An 18226-nucleotide genomic window follows, 5' to 3' on the forward strand; every position below is an offset into this window, starting at 1 on the left:
ATAGCGCTTACTTGACTGAACCCCCATTCACAGAGGTGACCATCATCCCCACATACGACACCGATGTGCTTGGCTACTGGGTGGCTGAGAACGAGGAGCTGCTGGCCAAGCATCGCATTGATCTCTCGCCATCCGCTTCCCGCTGCACAATCAATTTGCAGGATCATGAGACCTCGTGCTCTGCCTATCGCCTGGAGTTCTAGGCCACGGGCTTGTTTATTGCATTCGACGATGACTAAAACAGAAACCAATAAACCAACTAACCAATCACAAATCACTTTTCAAACACTCTAAACACGGACGGAGGATCGTAGCCCTTGTATTCCCTAAATATTTAATGATAATGCGGGGGATCGGGATCGGACCTCTGATAGCAGTACATACTTGGACACAGGACATGACAAGGACGACTAACACACCAGAATCAGAACCAGAACAACGAATAGCAGCGGATAAAAAACTAAAACACTCTCGAATGCAATATGGCAAGTTTCGTGCGCAAGGGAACCGGTAACCGGAAATAAGTAGCAGGAGCTAATATGGCGGATTAACGGGTCACATGCATGACGCCATTTTGTTTGCCAATGCCGTCTATTAAGCTTTTGCCGAAACATATTTCAACCCCAAAGACAACAAAATAAAGCTAAGTAATTAATTGATATATATTTTGAAAAAATTAATTACAAACAAACATAATAAATCAATCAAGCACCAATTGCGCAACGTAAGCAGAGATCAATAAGATCCAATAAAGAACTACTTATAAGACGAGAAATTCGAATGATGAATGATGATTATTTGTTGCTTATTCATTGTATAACGTCGAGCTACCTTGCCTAGTAATCCAAAGATCAAAATAGTTTTCAAAACCGCATAGTAAAAATATACAAAAAAAGAAAACAAACAACAGAAAAAAGAAAGAAAAGAACAGAAAAAAAAAACGTAAAATCTCTATATTAAAGAAAAGATATTCATGTTTATTGTATTAGTCGAAACTTTTACGAATTCCCCCGTATAAAAATATAGCAGCCCCATTATGCAGGTATTATGAATTTTAAAGCAAGGTGAATAATGAAACTATAAATGTACTTGTATAACCCATTAAATGACAAAAAGAATGAGAGAGAGCTACTATATAGCATTAATCTAATATTGTAAGAGCGATTGCCGATGTACTACGAAGCACATGCTGAAAGGAAGGGTATCCAATACGAACGAATACGAATGTCTAATCAAAAGCTTTGGGATAGCAAGCGATTACCCTCTCAAACCCTCAAAACTGATCCGAGATCTGAGATCCTTTGTCCTTGCTGAATGTGCCTCCCCCAGAAAAAATGCAGAAATGCACTCCAACTCCAAAATCTAAAATCCGAAGTCATTACTGTAGTCAATTTTCACTTCTATCGTTTTCCTTCGGTTTCTTTTCTGTTTTCGTTTATTATTTTATTTAAGGCAACCGCAGAAAGACTTATAATCCAACAAGCTATAGCTAAACGATATACGTACACTTCGATATAGTAGAGGGAGGGAAACTGAAGTGCAGAAACTAGAGTCTGGAATGGTCGGGGATCGGGAATGGGATTGGGGACAGAGTCTGAATGTTTTAGCTAGGAAACTGAAAGTCTTGAATAGATGTTTAAGGAGGGAAAAGGATGGAAAAGGGAAAGGAAAATGATTCGATTGCTGATCATAGTGATGGTGATAAACGTTGACGATTACGATGACAAAAGACGGAAGACGATAATGTTAATGCTGATGTTACTATATAGGGACTACGAAGGAATGATTCATCGACTGGTATTGAGAATTGGGAGCGTCAGAGTGTGAGACTAAGAACTTGAACTGGAAAAGGGCTTGTGATTGGGGTGGGTTGGGTTTAGATTTGTGGTCGAATGATGAGACAGATACTGTGAAAGGGATAAAAGAGCAGATGAAAAGACGAAAAGATGTTGACATGATCAAAGAAAACTAAATACGAATAAATAATATGAAGTACACAAAGTGAATGAAGGTTATTTTTCTATATTTTTTTTACTTTTTCATAGTCATAGAATAACAAATTTGCAAACAAAACAAAGTAATATTGCAATGCAAGCAAAAATAAACAAACAAACAGATAAACAAACAAGGCACACTACTGGAAAATTTTAATCAATTTATGTAACCACAGAAGTAAGCAATTTGAGGCCACAGCAGTAAACACAGTCCAAGGAACAAAAGAACATTAAGACAAACTTAAGTAACTTAAAATAAATACTCCATTACTCAAGAAAGACATTTAGCTTGAACCAAACAATTGATATTGATACGATATAATAATATCTGACGACAGGCAGACTTTTGGGCTATATACGTCGTATATTTTTGCGTTGCTTCTTATACAGAAATAAGCTACAGATACAGTAGCTACAGATCCGATAACTTCAAGAAGAGATGCAACAGTGCAACAGAGTCAACAAACAAACAAACAACAGTCAACTGGCAACCGTCCAGTCTACAAACGTTTGATAAGGAACAAAAACAAAGCAAAATTTAAGTGAGAAAATTATACACACAATCGTAGAGCTAAGGAGATGAGAAGGAGGCGCAGACAGACACAAGGCTTATAGGAGGAGCGTCCTCCTACCAGCAGATAGATACGATTTCGAGAGTTTATCCGACATATTCCCTGAGTTCCGTATTTAGCCGCTTCGAGGATTTTAAATTTAAAGTGTAACCACAACAAAAAAAACAAAAAAATGAGTAAAAGGAGTAAGAGTAGACGATTTATTAATAATTTTTTCCAAAAATTCGTGCGCTAAGCGAAACAAAACCAAAAAAAAATAGGGAAATTAAAGAAAACCCCAAAGTAAAAAAGCTAAAAATTGATCAAAAAACAAAAAAAAAATACAGATACTCACACATGATATTTAAAATGCATATATGCATAGACATGAACTATATACAACACTATATATATAATATATATACATACATATATATACATATATAATTGAGCGTATTTGATGTTTTTGCTTGAACAAATTATATGGAAACTCTTCTCAAAAGCCAGAAGACATTTTTTGCCTTTCACTAAACGAATTTCCCCAAAACCAAAAACAAAAATGAACACAATTAAAAGACATATGTACTCGTCTGTGAGTGTTGTTAAACTTACGGGAACTTACGTATTGTATTTTCCCATCCCCGCCCCCCTCTAATTGTTTGCGATTTGTTTGGTAGAATCCGATAAGATCAGATATATACGCAGACGCGCGCACTTTGCACCCCATTGTATCCCCCCATTGCCTTATATCCAAAGAGAGAACAAACAGAACAGAATACAGAGATTTGTATCTGAATCATATACGTTATACCTTATACTACATACAATATACTCGTATTGTAAATGTAAGAATCCCAATGTGTATCGCATATATGATATGATATGATATGTACTCGTCGTATGACCTAACACGGGAGTTTGTTTGTTGAATTTGCTTTTACTTTTTAGCAGCTTCGATTTAAATCAAATATACATACTAAATATACACACACACAGACACACACCCATACATAGGTCTACACACACACACACACACATACATGCATTGCTTAAGTGTGCGTGCGTGCGTGTTTGCGTGTGTAGAATTGTGTATAAGACCTCTATATAATCATTATACTACGAGTAGTAAAAGCGAAAAAGGGCATGCAGGAAAAGCAGAACAGCAAAGCAGTACTTCCCGTATACTCAAATGTATAGCTTTATCTAAAGCTATATAACCAGATGCTGCTAAAAAAGAGAGATCGATGGAGAGAGAGAGAAAACAAGAGAAGAGTAGAGATGGCAGAAGGAACGAGTCTAAGGCATAAAGTCAGAGGAGAGTTGAAGAAGAATGAGAAAAGAGCAAGCACAAAAGTGGATTCGATTCATGGGTGGAGAGGTTAGCCAGAAAAAAACCAACAAATCGATATATATATATATTAATATATGTATTGTATATGTATTACATTTTATGAACGTCAAAGTAATGCTTACTCCAAAACTATTTCCAAAAAAACCAAAAAAAAAAAAACAATCTGAAAATTATAATAAACGTATTTATGTGAAAACCAACATTGTTTTACTTGACCCTTGCCACAAGATACTCTTACGAGTACTACCACCAGATCCGCTTGGCTCTAGTCCTGGATAAGTAGTAGTCCTCATACTTAGAATGTACAATATACCCCAAAATTTGTTCTTATATATGCAAAAACCGCGCTTCGGTTACTATGCGCACTTTTATAAATTTTACTCGGCATCTGCAGAACCGATATTCTCGCAAATTGATGATTTGGAAAGAGAAGGAGATAATCAATTCATACTGAATGGGTATCGGGTATAAATGTAGAGCCGCGGCCCTTGCTGCTCACAACTTTTCTGCTCAACATTTCGACTTTAAAAACTCAGAATAAGTCGAAAACATTCGGTTTGGTGCGTTGAGCAAAAATGTAGTTGCGTGGTATACATAATAACATTAACATTAACATATTATCACCGATGACAATGAAGATAAATTTTTATTGTCTGATTTTTAAAATATAAAATGATTACGGTCCCTGGTTTGGATGTCATTTGAGGCCGACCACCCCATCTGCAGGTAGCCTCACCCTGGAATAGAGTCAGGTGTCAGCTTGATTGATGACATTAAAAATACCTTAATTAATAATGATGGATTGGTACCTAATGTACGAGTATTACTTCCTTTGAGCAGGTATCCTGGCACCTACCATTCACATTTCGACGGCGTTCGGCAACAGTTGCACATTTCGTGGCTATAGTTGCATGTTAGTGAATCAACTGATTCCCGGTTACAAAGCTTCAGGAAGATCAATTTCAATTGATTGGATTGGAATTTAGTCGTTCTGCTGTCCTTCCCTAGGTTGCTGATTGCAAGTGGTCTGCCATTTACATAATTCTTCTTTTGATTAGCGTAACAAATGCATAATTGCCACGTTCTGATAACCTAATCGATTCCCTATCTATCCAGCTACAGATATAGTCAGATATCCATCGGACACTCGCACTCACAGATACGCAGTCGATTAGTCGAGTTGTCAAGCCCTTGCCATGGACACACTGAGAGCTTTGGGGCCGATGCATCGCGTCTGTCAGGTATGCAACCTGTGGCAGTGGCGCCTGGACAAGGAGAGCGGACTCCTCCATCGCTCGCACTGGCTGGAGCTTTATGGCTGGACGGTGCTGGTGGCGGCCGGCGGCTACACGGCCTATGGCCTCTTTCAGGAGAGCAGCGGAAGTGAGGATTCAGAAGATATTGGGGATGCCGAGACGACCATCAGCAGCATTGGGCACACGGTGGACTTCATCCAACTGGTGGGTATACGGGTGGCGCACATGGCCGCGCTGCTGGAGGCGCTATGGCAGCGACAGGCGCAGTGCGATTTTTATGCGGAGCTGGCCGAGATCGACCGTCAGCTAGCCAGGGACCTTCAGATGAACGTCGACAGCAGACAGCTGCGTCGGCGCACCACCCGCCGGGCGATGTGGATGCTTTGCGGCTACGCGGCCAGCCAGACCCTAATATTGGTGGCGAAGCTACTGGCTCCGCGTCACCAGTTCCCGATCTACTGGATCCAGTACCTTCTACCCATGTTCGTGTGCGGCCTAAGGTATTTTCAGATCTTCAGCGCCGTGCATATTGTGGCCCAGCGCCTGGAACTACTGCTCGATGCCCTCCAAACGCTACAGTTACACGATTCGGAGGCAGAGGCGGAGGCCCCAGAGGCATCAATGGAGCGCCTAGTACCTGTGCGGCAGCTTTACCAAAAGGTGTGGATCCTCGTAGCCCTGCTTAACCGCAGCCACGGCCTCTCCATACTGCTCCTGGTGGGCAACGACTTCCTGGCTATTACTTCCAACTGCTACTGGATCTTTCTCAACTTCCGCCAGTCAGCGGCATCGCCGTACGACATCCTTCAGATCATTGCTAGCGCCGTGTGGTCCGCACCGCATCTTGGAAACGTCCTGGTTATCTCCCTGATCTGCGACCGAGCTGCGCAATGTGTGAGTAGACAAAGCAGGGGTGAGTCTCCCTTCTCCACTTTGTCCCTTTCAGGCTACCCGCTTGGCCCTGAGCCTGCACCAGGTCAGCGTGGATTTGACGAACGAGTTGCACAATGCCCTGGTAGGTTAATCCGAATGTGCTTCTTGTAATATCATAGCTCTGTTCTCCCCTTGATCGTTAGATCACCCAGTTCTCGCTACAGCTCCTCCACCAGCGCCTATATTTCAGCGCCGCCGGATTTTTCAACGTCGACAATACGCTCCTCTATACGGTAAGTCCACGGCGCCCTGTTGCTAAGACCAGGCCTGACTGATGACTGGCATTCTCCTATTGTAGATTGTGGGCGCGACAACCACATACCTGATTATCCTGATACAGTTCCACATGAGCGAGTCCACGATGTCCAACGGATCGAGCGGAGACTGAAGACCCGATGGCAGCTCTTTGATGCGCAGACTCCTTTCTGGAAATACACAATATAATACACAAATACGCAAGAAAGGAAGGGCACACTTCGGGGCTGCAGATACTCCTATTCCCACGTAGGTTTATCTGCACCTTAGACTATGATAACTCTTTAACAAGAGCCTCTGCTGAACCACCTCTCAAGGCCACACTCGAAATAATCATAATAATCGCTTCAATTATTTCCCAATAACAATATTTATTCTCGGACTTCTCCCATTTTTCCGATGGGGCTGGTGGTGTCTAGATATGTGGTGTATGAAGTATTTCTCACAATGGTATTTGGTCCGAGAATATTATGTTATGGTTATATGGTTACATTTCCAATCGCTCCGCTAAAATGCTTTCCGTGTAGCAGCGTACTATAGTGTTTGGATATTTTATTCTTTGAGTGGTCTCAATGAGTATCTGTGTGGTAGTATCAGTATGTGTGCTAAGAGGTAAGCAAAGCGATTGGGTGAAGAAAACCGTATAGAATGTAAATTGAATCATTCCAATGGGCAAGAAGACAACCGTGGCTCACATTGCGATTTGTTGTGCGTGTTTCGCATTCAGCAAGGGCATTTCTACAGTGTAACAGTGTAAATAGTTTGGTGCTTCATTTTCTTATTGGTAAGGGATAGCGTGCTCCATTGATACTGAACGACGTTACATGCCTTCCTTCCAGAATGTCAATGTTTTTTGTAAGAGTGTAAAAGCTTACTGAAAGTTTGGCAATGAGCAGCAGCGCAGCTGATTGCGATAGACCTCCTGGGCCGGGCGAAAGGTGCGCCAGTAGTAGGGGGCGCAGCTAATGATCCGAGCCAAATACTGCTTGAAGACTTCGTATGTCGGATAAACGAAGCGCTGGCAGTGGCACTTGTGGTGATAGAGACAAGCGGGATCGGCGATCCACTCACGGGGAAGAGGACCATCATCCTTTTTGTTCCCTTCATTATTTGAAGAACTGTCACAAGGTTTCTTCTTCAAAGCCACAGCATCCCTGCAAAATAAGACAAAAGGGCTAGAGAAAATATAAAGTAAAAGAAGAAAGCCAACACTCACTCGAGTCCCTTGGCCACCAGAGCCTGAACGCCTGGAAACTGTGTGACACGAGCAAAATGAATGCAGCGATTGGCACGGTCTAGGGTGGACAGATACCAGGTCGGCATCAGGCCGAAACGAACCTCTGAAAGAACACGCTCAACGCAGTCACGACGCTCGGTCCAGTCGTGCTCCAGCCAAAGTACAACCGAGAGAAATATCTACAGGGGAAGATAGCAGACAGAAGTAGAAAATGCAAAAGATTGGGCAGCCAAATAAATAAATAAATCACCTCGATTTCCGAGTTAACACTCAAGTAGCAGTTCTTGAGGATATGTATAATCTCGACCTCAGTGAAGTATAAGAAGAATGTCGAGCTGACCACGCATAGGAACACACGTGATATGCGGCTGAGCATGAGCTCACGTAGGATCTTGCCATGGGGATGATGGCGGGCCTTTAGGTAGGCCTTAAAGGCAGTGTCTTCATTAAAAAACTCCATATCCTCGAGTGACAACCAGAGTTGACGTATCAATTCTGGTATCTTCAGCACATCGTCGGCCACAATGCGAGCGAGCAATGTCTGCTTCTCATCGAGAAAATTGTTGAGCCCCAGTGTGGGCAGCTGCTCGATGAAACGTCGGGCAGCATGAATCTTGGCATAGTTCCCAAGAACACTCTTGAAGCAGCGATGGCGCTCGTTGCCAATGAATATCCCCTCATCCAGAAGAGTCTGCTCGGGTAGCACTGTGAGCAGCTGCTCAGTGACGCGATCAACTGCGCTTCGTCCATCGCTCTGGGCCCCAAGCAGCTCCATGACGATATGGATGGTCTCGCCGTCGCCATCTGCTCCATCGCAAAGACCCAACAGTAGCTTAATAATCTGCTGACGCTCGAACAATGCCTGCAATTTGGCATCAACAGGAGCCATGCTGGCCTTACTATCTTCGACGACTTCGTCGCTAATATCTTGGCCACTAAGGGCTGGGGACGAAGACGACGGCGGCGACGGGTTCTGGCCCTCCTCCACAACAATCACTGGCTCAGCGTCAGACTGCTTCTCGTTGTCTCCCGGCTCGATGTCCCCCTGGGCACCGCACTCTTGGACAGCCTCGCGTACCAACGCAAAGAGATCTGTTGTGGTACTCACCGCCACCTCAACCGGAGCGTTGTTCTGCTCTTCAGGGTAGTTCTTCACCCCACCAGCAGTCTCCTGCACTTGCACTGTGATGGTCTCCCCATCTGAACCGTTCATGACGCCCACCTAAGATAACACACAGCGGAGGAATCTTTTATAAATAATCAACCAGAATTTGATACTTTTTTAGCCTTTTAGCGGATTTTAATACCTTTTGTATTACGATATTTCAACTGAACAAAATGAGAGCGAATAAATAAATGTTTCACTCTGAAAATCCGTTGGTGTGTCGAAATGTGGTGCCACACGGCCTACTGATTACTGCCTGCTTTCTACTGCCTGCACGTCGTGGCAGCACGACACATGCGTCATTTGAGTCAACTGCGCATCTGGGAGAGCACACACTGGTCGCCGGTGCGGGGAGGGCCGATAACGTCACCCGATGCGTCGCGGCACACAAGGCACCATTGACGGGATAGGACAGGGACATTGAGGTAATCCAGCATGGCCTGCAGCTTTGAGGCATCGGTACGAAGATGATGGCAGTCAGTGGTGGCGACAGCGTTCAGCAGCCAAGAGCGCAGCATTTTCACATCCTGGGGCAGAATGCGAAAGAAGATCCTCGGGTAGCCGTGATACAGGAACTCATTTAGGTCCGGGCAGCACAACTGCAAATGCAACAGAGTGCCCACCGCACGGATTATACACCTGAAGCTAGTGTTGCTCAACTCCGCGATGGGTACATTACTCAAAATTCGAAGCTCACCCAGCTGGAACGAGAAAGAAAGAGCAGCAGCATCAGGATTAGGGTTACCTCCAAAGCTGCGGTACTCACCTCGCGGTACTGATGAATGCCAATGGGTGTTTCGGCATAGCTAAAAATTAAGTGCCACAGCAGGCAGACGCTAACGGCCCTACCGATGCCACTGTGTACGCTAATGAAGCGGGCAATACGCAGCACATGGCACCGGCTGCTGCTCGAGCTCCCGCTAAAGTAGTCCAGAAACAGTTTGGAAAAGTAATGTACTAGCATTGGCTCCAGCGAGTTGACCACTTTGAAGGATTGACGCATCAGTGCCATGCGGCAAGTCATCGACGGCCCCTCTCTATCTGGAAGCAGGAACAAGATGCATGCCAATTTCTGCAGCGTGGCCAGCTCATCGGTGCCCATCTTGCGACTCATTTCCCATAGGTACTGGCAGCACTGTGTGTGGCAAGAATCTGGAGGATTACCGCGCTCTCAGGTTAAAGCTTGAAACTTACCTTGTTCACCGACAAGGTCCCCATCGGTGCGGGGAGCTGATTGATACGGTCCGCCAGCGCTCCCATTGTCGCAATCCTGTTGAACTTGCCCCAGCTAAGCTTGTAGTGCACTTCATCCACAAACAGTTCCTTCACGCATTTGAAATTCTTCTTTCTGGATGGCGGCTGCTCGGGCAACGGCGGCTGTTGCGAATTTTCGTTTTCAGACATTTTAAAGTAACTACTAAGCTAGGTTCTAGAAGGTCCGTTTCTAAGAAACGTGTGAAATGCGCACACAGCTTTTACGTGAAAATTCTTCTTTAAAATGATAGCCAAAAGCGCTGGCAGCGTCTATGACGCCCTAAGGTCGCGACAGCAATTTCTCGTGCAACCGAAGAGAAGCTCTTCTCGAACAGCTCTCACTCTTGATCGGAAATGAGCGTGAAAATACTACAAAACATGGACGACGTATGCAGGATGCATGTGTGTGTGTTTCTAAGCAAAAAATTGTACACTCTAGGCGCTTGTGTGTGGCGGAATTTTCCAACGCACGTAATGCAAAACTTTATTTATTAATTATTGTGGTACAGCAATCGACACTTTCACACAGCCTTCTGGAGCCTTACACTCGCTTACACCTCACTGGAAATTGAAATGAAAGAAAAGACGGTTTTTTTGTGTTTATGTTTATTGCAATGCAATATGAAGACACACAACGAACGAAGAGTTTGCAAAGCGGCACTTTCAGTTTCTTCTACCCTTCTTCACTGCTTCTCTACACACTATTCGCATGGCATACACACATATGAATATCACATGCAGACACATGCCGGACCAGTGCTGCCCATTCTTACCACAATCTGGTTAACAGTGGGGACTTTTTAGCAAAATGTCACCAAACCATACCATATGTTATATGTGTCTCACCTCCTTCCCTTTTCAGCTTAATGTTTAAAGTCGAACGTTCAACGTCAACTTTATTGCGGCATGTAACGGCGATCTCTGAAATAGTTGCCGAACAGGTGAAAAATGACGCAGGGACCTCAGTAAAGGTAATTATTAAGGAGAATCTGTCTTCTACTACTACTACTAAACTTCTACTTTAAGCCGAGTGAGGGTCCAAAGGATTCGAGGGCGCCTACGAATGATTTTGCGCCTCCATAAGCTAGCCAGCACCACTGAATTGGTGGATACACTTCAGGTGGACAAGTACCTGAAGATTGACCTTCTCGAGCTCACATGTTGGGAGTTGCTGGCCTCTGAGATGTGGCGGAAAAAGGCCGCCTTAAGGATGTTTTTGCCGGCAAGGCATATGACGGATGACGGTATAGATTCGTAATTACCTTCTAGTGCTCTTAGGGAGAGATCAGTTGACGACTCTATTGGTGTTACCTCCGAAGTAGAGGTCTTCTTCCTGGTGTGTAATGAACGTACATTTCAATATCATGCCGACAGCCTTCTTTGTCCGTCCGGACAAGGGTCACTATTTTTTTGGCAGATCCATGCTGATAGCCATTAAAACGTCAAGTACGTCAACCATCACAACTGCCCGTACTACAAGTACATACATACATGCTAGGAATTTCTGACGTTACCCACAATTTCGAAGCCAGCGACTTTGAAGAGCACTTCGGGCTCTTGCAGGAGCTGAGAAAGGGAGCCGGGCCGCCATCGCATGGGGACGAGCTGGTCGTCGACGCCCATCAGGTGACCATGGTGATCTAATTTTTTTACGTGCTATGTTAATTTGAATTTATAAAAAAAAGGTAGTTACTTTCATTATCATTGAAAAATGCGACCCTGAATTGACAGTTGAATCGATAGTCTTATCGATAGCTGCGGCCCGCCGCTAACTGGAACGAACAGCTGTTTACCGGCGCGTGTTTGTGTTTTTTTTCTGAGCCGCCCCGCTTTTGGTGACTGTTTCATAATATTAAAGAAATCTGAATGAAGCAGAGGCAATGCAGCGAACGCGTCTGTTGCAAAGTGTGTGGGTGCGTTTAACGCGACTCGGGCAGTTGCCAGCCGGTGTTCTGCCCACCACATCCCACGGATTACGTTATGCAACGAACCCGTCTCTTACTCTGGCCGGGACTCCTCTGCACCATCTTCAGCCACGATGCCTAAGCAGTAGCAGTAGTAGCTGCTCTGCGGACAAAGGAGGCGGTCGCAACATGCGCCCGTCTGGTTCGACGGCTCCCATAAGCACCGAAGGTCTGTGGACGCAGCTGGAGGCTTATTACCAGCAGCACAGTTTGCTCAACTATGAGCAGTGCCGACGTTTGCTGGAGAATCTTCAGAACACTCGCGCAGCGGAGGGGCTTGGGCTCAGTGCTACGCAGCTGCACTTCCTGCTTGGCTCGTGCGTCCCCGAGCTGCTTCCCGCCCAAAGCGCACAGGAGCGCCTGCAGCTTTTTCAGAGCTTGTGGATACAGCTGCTTAAGCAGGGGCAGCCGACCCTGGCCCATTACCACACACAATTGGAGGTTCTGCGGCAAAACCGGCTGCCACTGGCCGACCATCGGGCACTGCTGGCCGAAATCGGCGTCTACCATGGGACCGCGGATGCCTCATTCTACAGCATCCTGTTAGATGTGGCCTGCTCTGCGGGGAATATGCGCCAAGCTACCGAGCTGCTAGCGGAAATGCGGGAGAAGAACTTTCCTCTGACGGAGGCCAACTTTCACGCCCTGCTCCTGGGCCATGGACGCAGCAAGGATTTGCCAGGAGTCGAGTCCGTGTTGTCCAGCATGCGGGCTGCTGGAATCTCGCTGAGTGCCAGCACCCAAGCGATTCGCTTCGCAGCCTTTGTGGAAAACGATGAGGTTGCCAAGGCGAGGGATCTGCTGCAGGTCCACAGTGGTTTCACAGCCCCCCAGCTACTGCAGATGCTGCGCGTCACCCTTTATAGCCAGTCGGTGGACAACGATCTTGTTCAGCAGCTGGTCAAAGAGTTGCCCAAGGACTATCTGACTGGATTCGATGTACCCCCGGCCCTGAATAGCCTCTGCATCGAACTGGTGCATCAGGGCCAGGCCCAGCTGGCAATCCGACTGGTGGCTGCACTGCCAACACCCACGTTCAATGGCAACCAGAACGTGGACGAGTACGCGGCGCTAATCCTGCAGGAGTTCTTCCGCGCTCACGTGCCCATAGAGGAGACGCTCCAGTTCGCCCACGAGCTGAGCCAGCGCGGACAGAACCAGCGGGCCCTGCACCTGGTCACCGAGCTGGCCCTGCGCCGGCTGCCTGCCGTAGCCCTACGCTGCTTTGAGGCTCTCTGTGCTGCCGGAGAGGAACTGCGACCGCATTACTTCTGGCCCTTGATTCTGCATCAACACCGACGGAATGGCGAGAGTGGCATGCTCCGATTGGTCTCTGAGATGAAACGACTGCGTGTGGAGTGCGACGAGGACACCCTGCGCCAATACCTCCTGCCCAATCTTGTACAGACGCTGCAGGAGCCGCTGCAGGCCCTCCAGCAACTGGAGTCGGTGGGCATTAAGCCCTCCCAAGTCGTTGTCCACGTGATCACCCAACTGCTGCAGCAGCACCAGCAACTTCCCGAGATCCTGGATCTCCTCCAGCGCTATCCCACGCGCCTCCAGCTGTCCTCGCTCCTCCAACCTCTGTCTGCCCTCTCGGTCCACGCCCGGGCCACGAAGCGCTTCGAACTGTTCGCCCAGCTTGTACAGGCACTGCAGCTTCGGTCGCTGCAGAAGGAAGAGGACTTCGTCGGCGCCCTGCTCCTTCAAATGTGTGGCCCCCAAATGCGACTCCGACAGGATGCCACCTCCCTGCTCAAATTCGTGCACGAGCTGCGACGCCTGGAGCTGCAAATGTCGCCGGCCGCCGCCGAAGCTCTACTCTCGATCGCCCGACAAGGCACAGAGGATAACCAGGTGCTCCAGGCGCTGGGCAAGACGATTCAAAAGATGCGCAACGCCAAGCTTACCCTACCGGCAGACTCGGCTGCTCACGGCGGATTCATCAAGCACCCGCGCGACATGAGCCAGGACGAGCTGGAGTGCCATCTGATCGAGCTCGAGTCGAAGAAGCTTAATACACGCGGTGTCCTGCGACGCCTGCTGCAGTTGTCCGTGCGGAACGGCCGCTTGGAACGGGCCCAGCAACTGCTGGTCAAGTGTCAGGCACTCAATGTGCAGACCAGCGCCGGCATGCTGGCCTCCATCTTCGATCTGCACATCAAGCAGCGCGATCTGGCACGGGCCCAGCAGAGCCTGGAGAATCTGCAGAGCACTTACCCAGGTGCGACCCCTCTTCATCCCTCAGTGCCATCCAATAACTATAAATATTTGCAGGTTTTCTGATCGATGAGCATAAACTGATCGACTTTGCCGGCCTTCTGGTGCATGGCGGTCAGCTGGAGGCAGCTAAGCAGGTGCTGCAGCGACGTGCCGACGAGCATAAGGTCATTGGAGGCACCTACGTGATCAAGAATGTGTGGCAGCTGCTTACCAATGTGGCCCAGATGGCCGCAGATACGAATCAACAGGAAGCTGGAGGTGTAGCAGGAGCACCGGCTGCTGCATCTGCTGGCCGCAACTTAACTCAAGAGACACTGGACTTCCTGCGGCAGCTGGGATACTGCCAGGTTCACAATGCTCTCCTCGGGCCCGTTCTGCGAGAGTGGTTGCTGCGCGGGGACCTTGACGCAGCAGTCGCCGAGTTCCAACGTCTGGCAAGCCAGCACAAGCACACGCCGCTGCAGTTCGAACTGCTGTCGCTATTGGTGCGACTGGGCAATGGGAACGCGGAGGACCTGGCACGCTTCAAGGGTACTACGGCGGGCTCTGCCCAGCAGCACTTGGCCGCGGTGACGGCGACTGTGAGCCGTGTGCACGGGGCAGCGAACATGAATAGCGCCCTGCTGCTGGCGCTGGCCGAATCAGGCACAGAGACGCAGCTGCGACGGCTAATCATTAACCCAGAGTTCCGCATCAATCACGATTTGCTGATAAAGAACTGCGAGCACCTTGGACAGGAGGGCGCCGTACGCACCCTACTGCGTCTGGCCCGGGGCGTACGTGGCGTGCAGCGCAGCATCGATGAGCAGCGCATCTACGACATGCTGCTTTCCCAGTTTAGTAAGAGCAACAACTACGAGGCGGCCCTGGATCTGTTTGAGCGGCTCGAGGCCGATGACGAGCTGAAGGTGTCCCAGGAGTTCATCCGCAACCTGGTCAAGCTGCTGCAACTAAATAACGTGGAGATACCGAGCGGCATAGCGTTGCGTGCACAAATTAGATAGCCGCATTTTTAGTTGTTAACTAAAGCTCCCTAAGCAGAGCTTCGACGCGATGTTTTTTAAGTTAAACCAACCTAAGAACGCAATATAACAACAAGGTAGGACGCGCGAGTTGAAAGATCCGAGATCAGTTTCCGATGGAATGTTGTCGCCCAAAAATACGTTGATTATACGAGTTTTTATATTGATAAATTGTACAAATAAGAAAACAATTTGGTAACATTTGTAATTAGTTAAAAAATGGGTGCAACTGGTGCGGCCGTCCGAAGGCACGCCCTTTCGTATATAATCAGCCATGCTCCGGGCTTACCAAATTATTAGCGATTATAATTTGGAAAATATGCATACGAATTTAAATTTGTGTGTTCGATTTTCCCAACATTATGCTAAGTACTATCCTATCTGGCAGTTAGTTTGCTTTCGCGTGTCATCCAGTCGAGATATCCGCATGTCCGCCGCATGTCGGTGGCCAGGCTGGCGTGCAACTGATTGCGATGTTGACAAACTTGCTTGGCTAAAGCTAGCTGAAACTAAGAGCCCAAGTTACCACGTTCCAGGGTCTCCTTTAGCGTCAACGGATGCTTCAGAGCGAATTTTAAACAGCCCAGACTCGACTACAACTTCTTGTTAATCTTGGGTCTGAACCTGATAGCTGCGCGGATTAGCGAATAAATCGTAGAATATATTTTTTTAATTCGCTGAAAAGTTACGTGGTTGTCGAAGCACCGTTTCATGATTTTCTGTGCAAACAAGGCTATTTTGTCATACATTTCGAAAATGCTAACAGCCCTAACAATTAAGGCTAACAATTGGCTGATATGCGTTTCCTTTTCGCAGTTTTCCTACCTCCTACCTCCTACACACACACAGCCTACTTTAAGTGTCCCAGCACCTGTATAAGGATTGACTGCAGTTGAAAAATGTTTTCAAACGAAAACGGGGCAAGCGACAGAAGCGGACGCCAATGCGTTGGGAGCTGCAGTATCGAAAACACACAGAAAAAGGACGAAAGCGTCACTTCGTTCCCCTTGCTGTTCGAGGCAACCATGCGGTGGTGTTGATTCTTGTTTTACTCCCAGTAGCTATGGTAAGTTTTGCCCAGGATCTTGATGCGAAAACAGGAACAATTGGAGGAAGTGGTACTGGAACTAATAATACTGCTGATGCCGTTCGTCGCGAGGGGTACGCGGTCGACGGTACGACTCACGAGCAGCTTGGACAGGACCACTGGCCTTCCGTCGAGTACTGCCCATACCGTCGTTTCGCCAACTATTCGCGGGATCTAACCTCGTCACAAAAAGCCTGAGTCCCTCTAATACACTAACGCAAACCGCCTTGCGTTCGTTTTTATCCCACCTGCCTCTCGGTAAGTAATGCCAGTCAAACTTGCTCCAATGAGCCAATGTGTCCGCGCCCGCTCCTCTTTGCTAGCGTGCTAGCGAAGACACTTGTAATTTTTTAAAAGAATTGGTTGATCACATCTACCATTTGATGGAGTACAATTACCAGGAGCTGAATGCCCACCTCGATGACCGGAATTGAATCGGAAACGATATATGTACCTTCCACCTTCCACCCTCCATCTATCTCCATAGATGCACGTGATCACATATTTCTGGAACTGAAATGAAGCGCATCTTGATCAACATGCCGAAAGCACTTAAGATGTACTTTGTAATGTTACAAATGGATAACTTAAAGAAGGATATACACCTAGAGCCACAGAATTTCTTACATCGGATATCGAATGGATAGTCGTCAAGCTATGCGGGGCCAGAAATGAGATCGTAGCTACGCTGCTTATACTTGTGCTATTTGTCAAAATGCTACAAGTTCAACCATGACATGGGTATAACGACTTACGATGTTTTAAAGTGCCTGCACTAGACCTGGTATTATATTTTCCCTACAAAGCGCCTAGATTCCTAATAATACAGTCTTTGTCGAAGCGATGAAGAAAATTATTGAGGCGGACTGGCCCGCTGAAAAAGGTTTTAGACTTGATCCTCAAACAGATGAAGCTCGGTTTTCCGCCAATATTTCGAAGTCCTGCTAGAACAAGGGTAATGCTTCTGGATTAAGCTACAGAAATCCGCGACTTAATTGATTCTATGATCAGCGATATTCACCTAAACACACTGAGGACCGCGAGGACATTTGACGTTTACGGAAAATTTGGCACAGATCGCCTAATCTTTCGACTAATAAGTCGAATGAGTTTATGAATACTTTATGCAAATTAGATGCATTTTTGTATACCCGGTACTCGATCGGTTTCGGACTATATTTGTTTTGTGGTGTGTATTTAAAACCCAGAAGGAAGCGTTTCCGACCCCATTAAGTATATATTTTCTTAATCAGCATCAATAGCCGAGTCGATATACCTATGTCTGTTTATCCGTCCGTCAGGGTATCAAGCCCCCTTCCTCCCCCACAAAGAAGGAAAACCTGTGGTATCTACAATTTGAAAGATACGAGAGACCATGCATATTTAGCAGATTGCCAAATCTAGATCAGGTCGGATCCTTGAATAGAATATCTCTCTCTCACACACTTTTCCTCGTACAGTGTTCACGCGCTGAGTGAGGGGAGCAAGGTAAAACGGCTAGTGAAGGTAGTAAAGGCTAGTAAAAATTGAGAAAAGGATGCATGTGGCAACGATTACATCAACCATCTTGCCCATAACTTTTCGGTTTCCGTCAACCTTCAGCTTCAAGACTATGTCAAAAGAGTGGTCGGGGAAGCGAAAAACAACGTAGGATACTGTAAGACCCTGGCCTACATTTACAGTCAAGGCGCTTACTTAATTTGTGAACGGCTAGTTGATCCAATAGTGAGTACAGATTTCACCTGAATGCTCCACTATTTATACAGAAAAAACTGTTAGGTTTAGTTGCCTTTTTCTGATATCAGGGCTTACTTATAAGTCAACATATTAGTTCCAAAATAAGTCACTATAGTGATGCCAAAAATTGACTAACGAAATGGGCAACATTCTGCATACCCTGGGGAAGGGGATATTACAGAATTAAGAAATTGTTT

The 18226-nt window shown here is 46.7% G+C and overlaps 5 protein-coding genes across 12 annotated transcripts in view; 3 read left to right on the plus strand and 2 right to left on the minus strand.

Annotated features, from left to right (window-relative positions):
• futsch overlaps positions 1–3879 on the plus strand; it is a 55263-nt gene extending 51384 nt beyond the window's left edge. For all 5 annotated transcript variants that reach the window (XM_033384851.1, XM_033384852.1, XM_033384853.1 and 2 more), the window contains one exon: positions 34–3879. In XM_033384851.1, coding sequence (XP_033240742.1) covers positions 34–203 — 170 coding nt within the window. In that variant the 3' untranslated portion in view covers positions 204–3879. The remainder of the gene's footprint in view (positions 1–33) is intronic.
• A 630-nt stretch (positions 3880–4509) lies between these two features.
• Gr2a (Gustatory receptor 2a) lies at positions 4510–6696 on the plus strand. 2 transcript variants are annotated; one of them, XM_002133579.3, is made up of 4 exons: positions 4510–6046; positions 6099–6167; positions 6229–6318; positions 6384–6696. In XM_002133579.3, exons 1-4 carry the CDS (start codon positions 5093–5095, stop codon positions 6471–6473), a joined length of 1203 nt encoding a protein of 400 aa, XP_002133615.3. In that variant the 5' UTR covers positions 4510–5092; the 3' UTR covers positions 6474–6696. The 2 variants fall into 2 exon arrangements, with proteins under 2 accessions (XP_002133615.3, XP_033240746.1); XM_033384855.1 differs by having other exon boundaries at positions 4510–6167.
• On the minus strand, positions 6692–8983 carry LOC4815887 (uncharacterized). Its single transcript, XM_001355406.4, has 4 exons — positions 8885–8983; positions 7828–8799; positions 7557–7756; positions 6692–7494 (listed from the first exon to the last, which is right to left on the minus strand). Exons 2-4 carry the CDS (start codon positions 8788–8790, stop codon positions 7212–7214), a joined length of 1446 nt encoding a protein of 481 aa, XP_001355442.2. The 5' UTR covers positions 8791–8799; positions 8885–8983; the 3' UTR covers positions 6692–7211.
• A 45-nt stretch (positions 8984–9028) lies between these two features.
• Positions 9029–11669, minus strand: LOC6902083 (uncharacterized). 3 transcript variants are annotated; one of them, XM_033384859.1, is made up of 4 exons: positions 11259–11669; positions 9937–10119; positions 9509–9877; positions 9029–9443 (listed from the first exon to the last, which is right to left on the minus strand). In XM_033384859.1, exons 2-4 carry the CDS (start codon positions 10000–10002, stop codon positions 9051–9053), a joined length of 828 nt encoding a protein of 275 aa, XP_033240750.1. In that variant the 5' UTR covers positions 10003–10119; positions 11259–11669; the 3' UTR covers positions 9029–9050. The 3 variants fall into 3 exon arrangements, with proteins under 3 accessions (XP_033240750.1, XP_033240748.1, XP_033240749.1); XM_033384857.1 differs by having other exon boundaries at positions 9937–10917; XM_033384858.1 differs by lacking the exon at positions 11259–11669 and having other exon boundaries at positions 9937–11005.
• Positions 11670–11765: 96 nt separating this feature from the next.
• Lrpprc2 (Leucine-rich pentatricopeptide repeat containing 2) lies at positions 11766–15408 on the plus strand. The gene is made up of 2 exons (XM_001355405.4): positions 11766–14184; positions 14238–15408. The coding sequence occupies exons 1-2, from the start codon at positions 11877–11879 to the stop codon at positions 15185–15187; spliced, it is 3258 nt and encodes a 1085-aa protein (XP_001355441.2). The 5' UTR covers positions 11766–11876; the 3' UTR covers positions 15188–15408.
• Positions 15409–18226: the final 2818 nt, after the last annotated feature.

The sequence above is a fragment of the Drosophila pseudoobscura genome, chromosome X, assembly GCF_009870125.1.
Source record: "Drosophila pseudoobscura strain MV-25-SWS-2005 chromosome X, UCI_Dpse_MV25, whole genome shotgun sequence".
Classification (NCBI taxonomy): domain Eukaryota; kingdom Metazoa; phylum Arthropoda; class Insecta; order Diptera; family Drosophilidae; genus Drosophila; species Drosophila pseudoobscura.

Bases quoted from the DNA above. Each gene is read 5' to 3' on its own strand.
- LOC6902083 (XM_033384857.1), bottom strand. From the start codon at position 10,146: ATGTCTGAAAACGAAAATTCGCAACAGCCGCCGTTGCCCGAGCAGCCG. The intron at 9,878-9,936 runs GTAAGTTTCAAG...TGCCACACACAG, and splicing joins GGACCTTGTCGGTGAACAAG to TGCTGCCAGTACCTATGGGA. The intron at 9,444-9,508 runs GTGAGTACCGCA...TTCTCGTTCCAG, and splicing joins GCATTCATCAGTACCGCGAG to CTGGGTGAGCTTCGAATTTT.
- Lrpprc2 (XM_001355405.4), top strand. From the start codon at position 11,877: ATGCAGCGAACGCGTCTGTTGCAAAGTGTGTGGGTGCGTTTAACGCGA. The intron at 14,185-14,237 runs GTGCGACCCCTC...AAATATTTGCAG, and splicing joins TCTGCAGAGCACTTACCCAG to GTTTTCTGATCGATGAGCAT.
- LOC4815887 (XM_001355406.4), bottom strand. From the start codon at position 8,790: ATGAACGGTTCAGATGGGGAGACCATCACAGTGCAAGTGCAGGAGACT. The intron at 7,757-7,827 runs GTGATTTATTTA...CTTCCCCTGTAG, and splicing joins GTGTTAACTCGGAAATCGAG to ATATTTCTCTCGGTTGTACT. The intron at 7,495-7,556 runs GTGAGTGTTGGC...CTTATTTTGCAG, and splicing joins CTGGTGGCCAAGGGACTCGA to GGATGCTGTGGCTTTGAAGA.
- Gr2a (XM_033384855.1), top strand. From the start codon at position 5,093: ATGGACACACTGAGAGCTTTGGGGCCGATGCATCGCGTCTGTCAGGTA. The intron at 6,168-6,228 runs GTAGGTTAATCC...CTTGATCGTTAG, and splicing joins ACGAGTTGCACAATGCCCTG to ATCACCCAGTTCTCGCTACA. The intron at 6,319-6,383 runs GTAAGTCCACGG...CTCCTATTGTAG, and splicing joins ACAATACGCTCCTCTATACG to ATTGTGGGCGCGACAACCAC.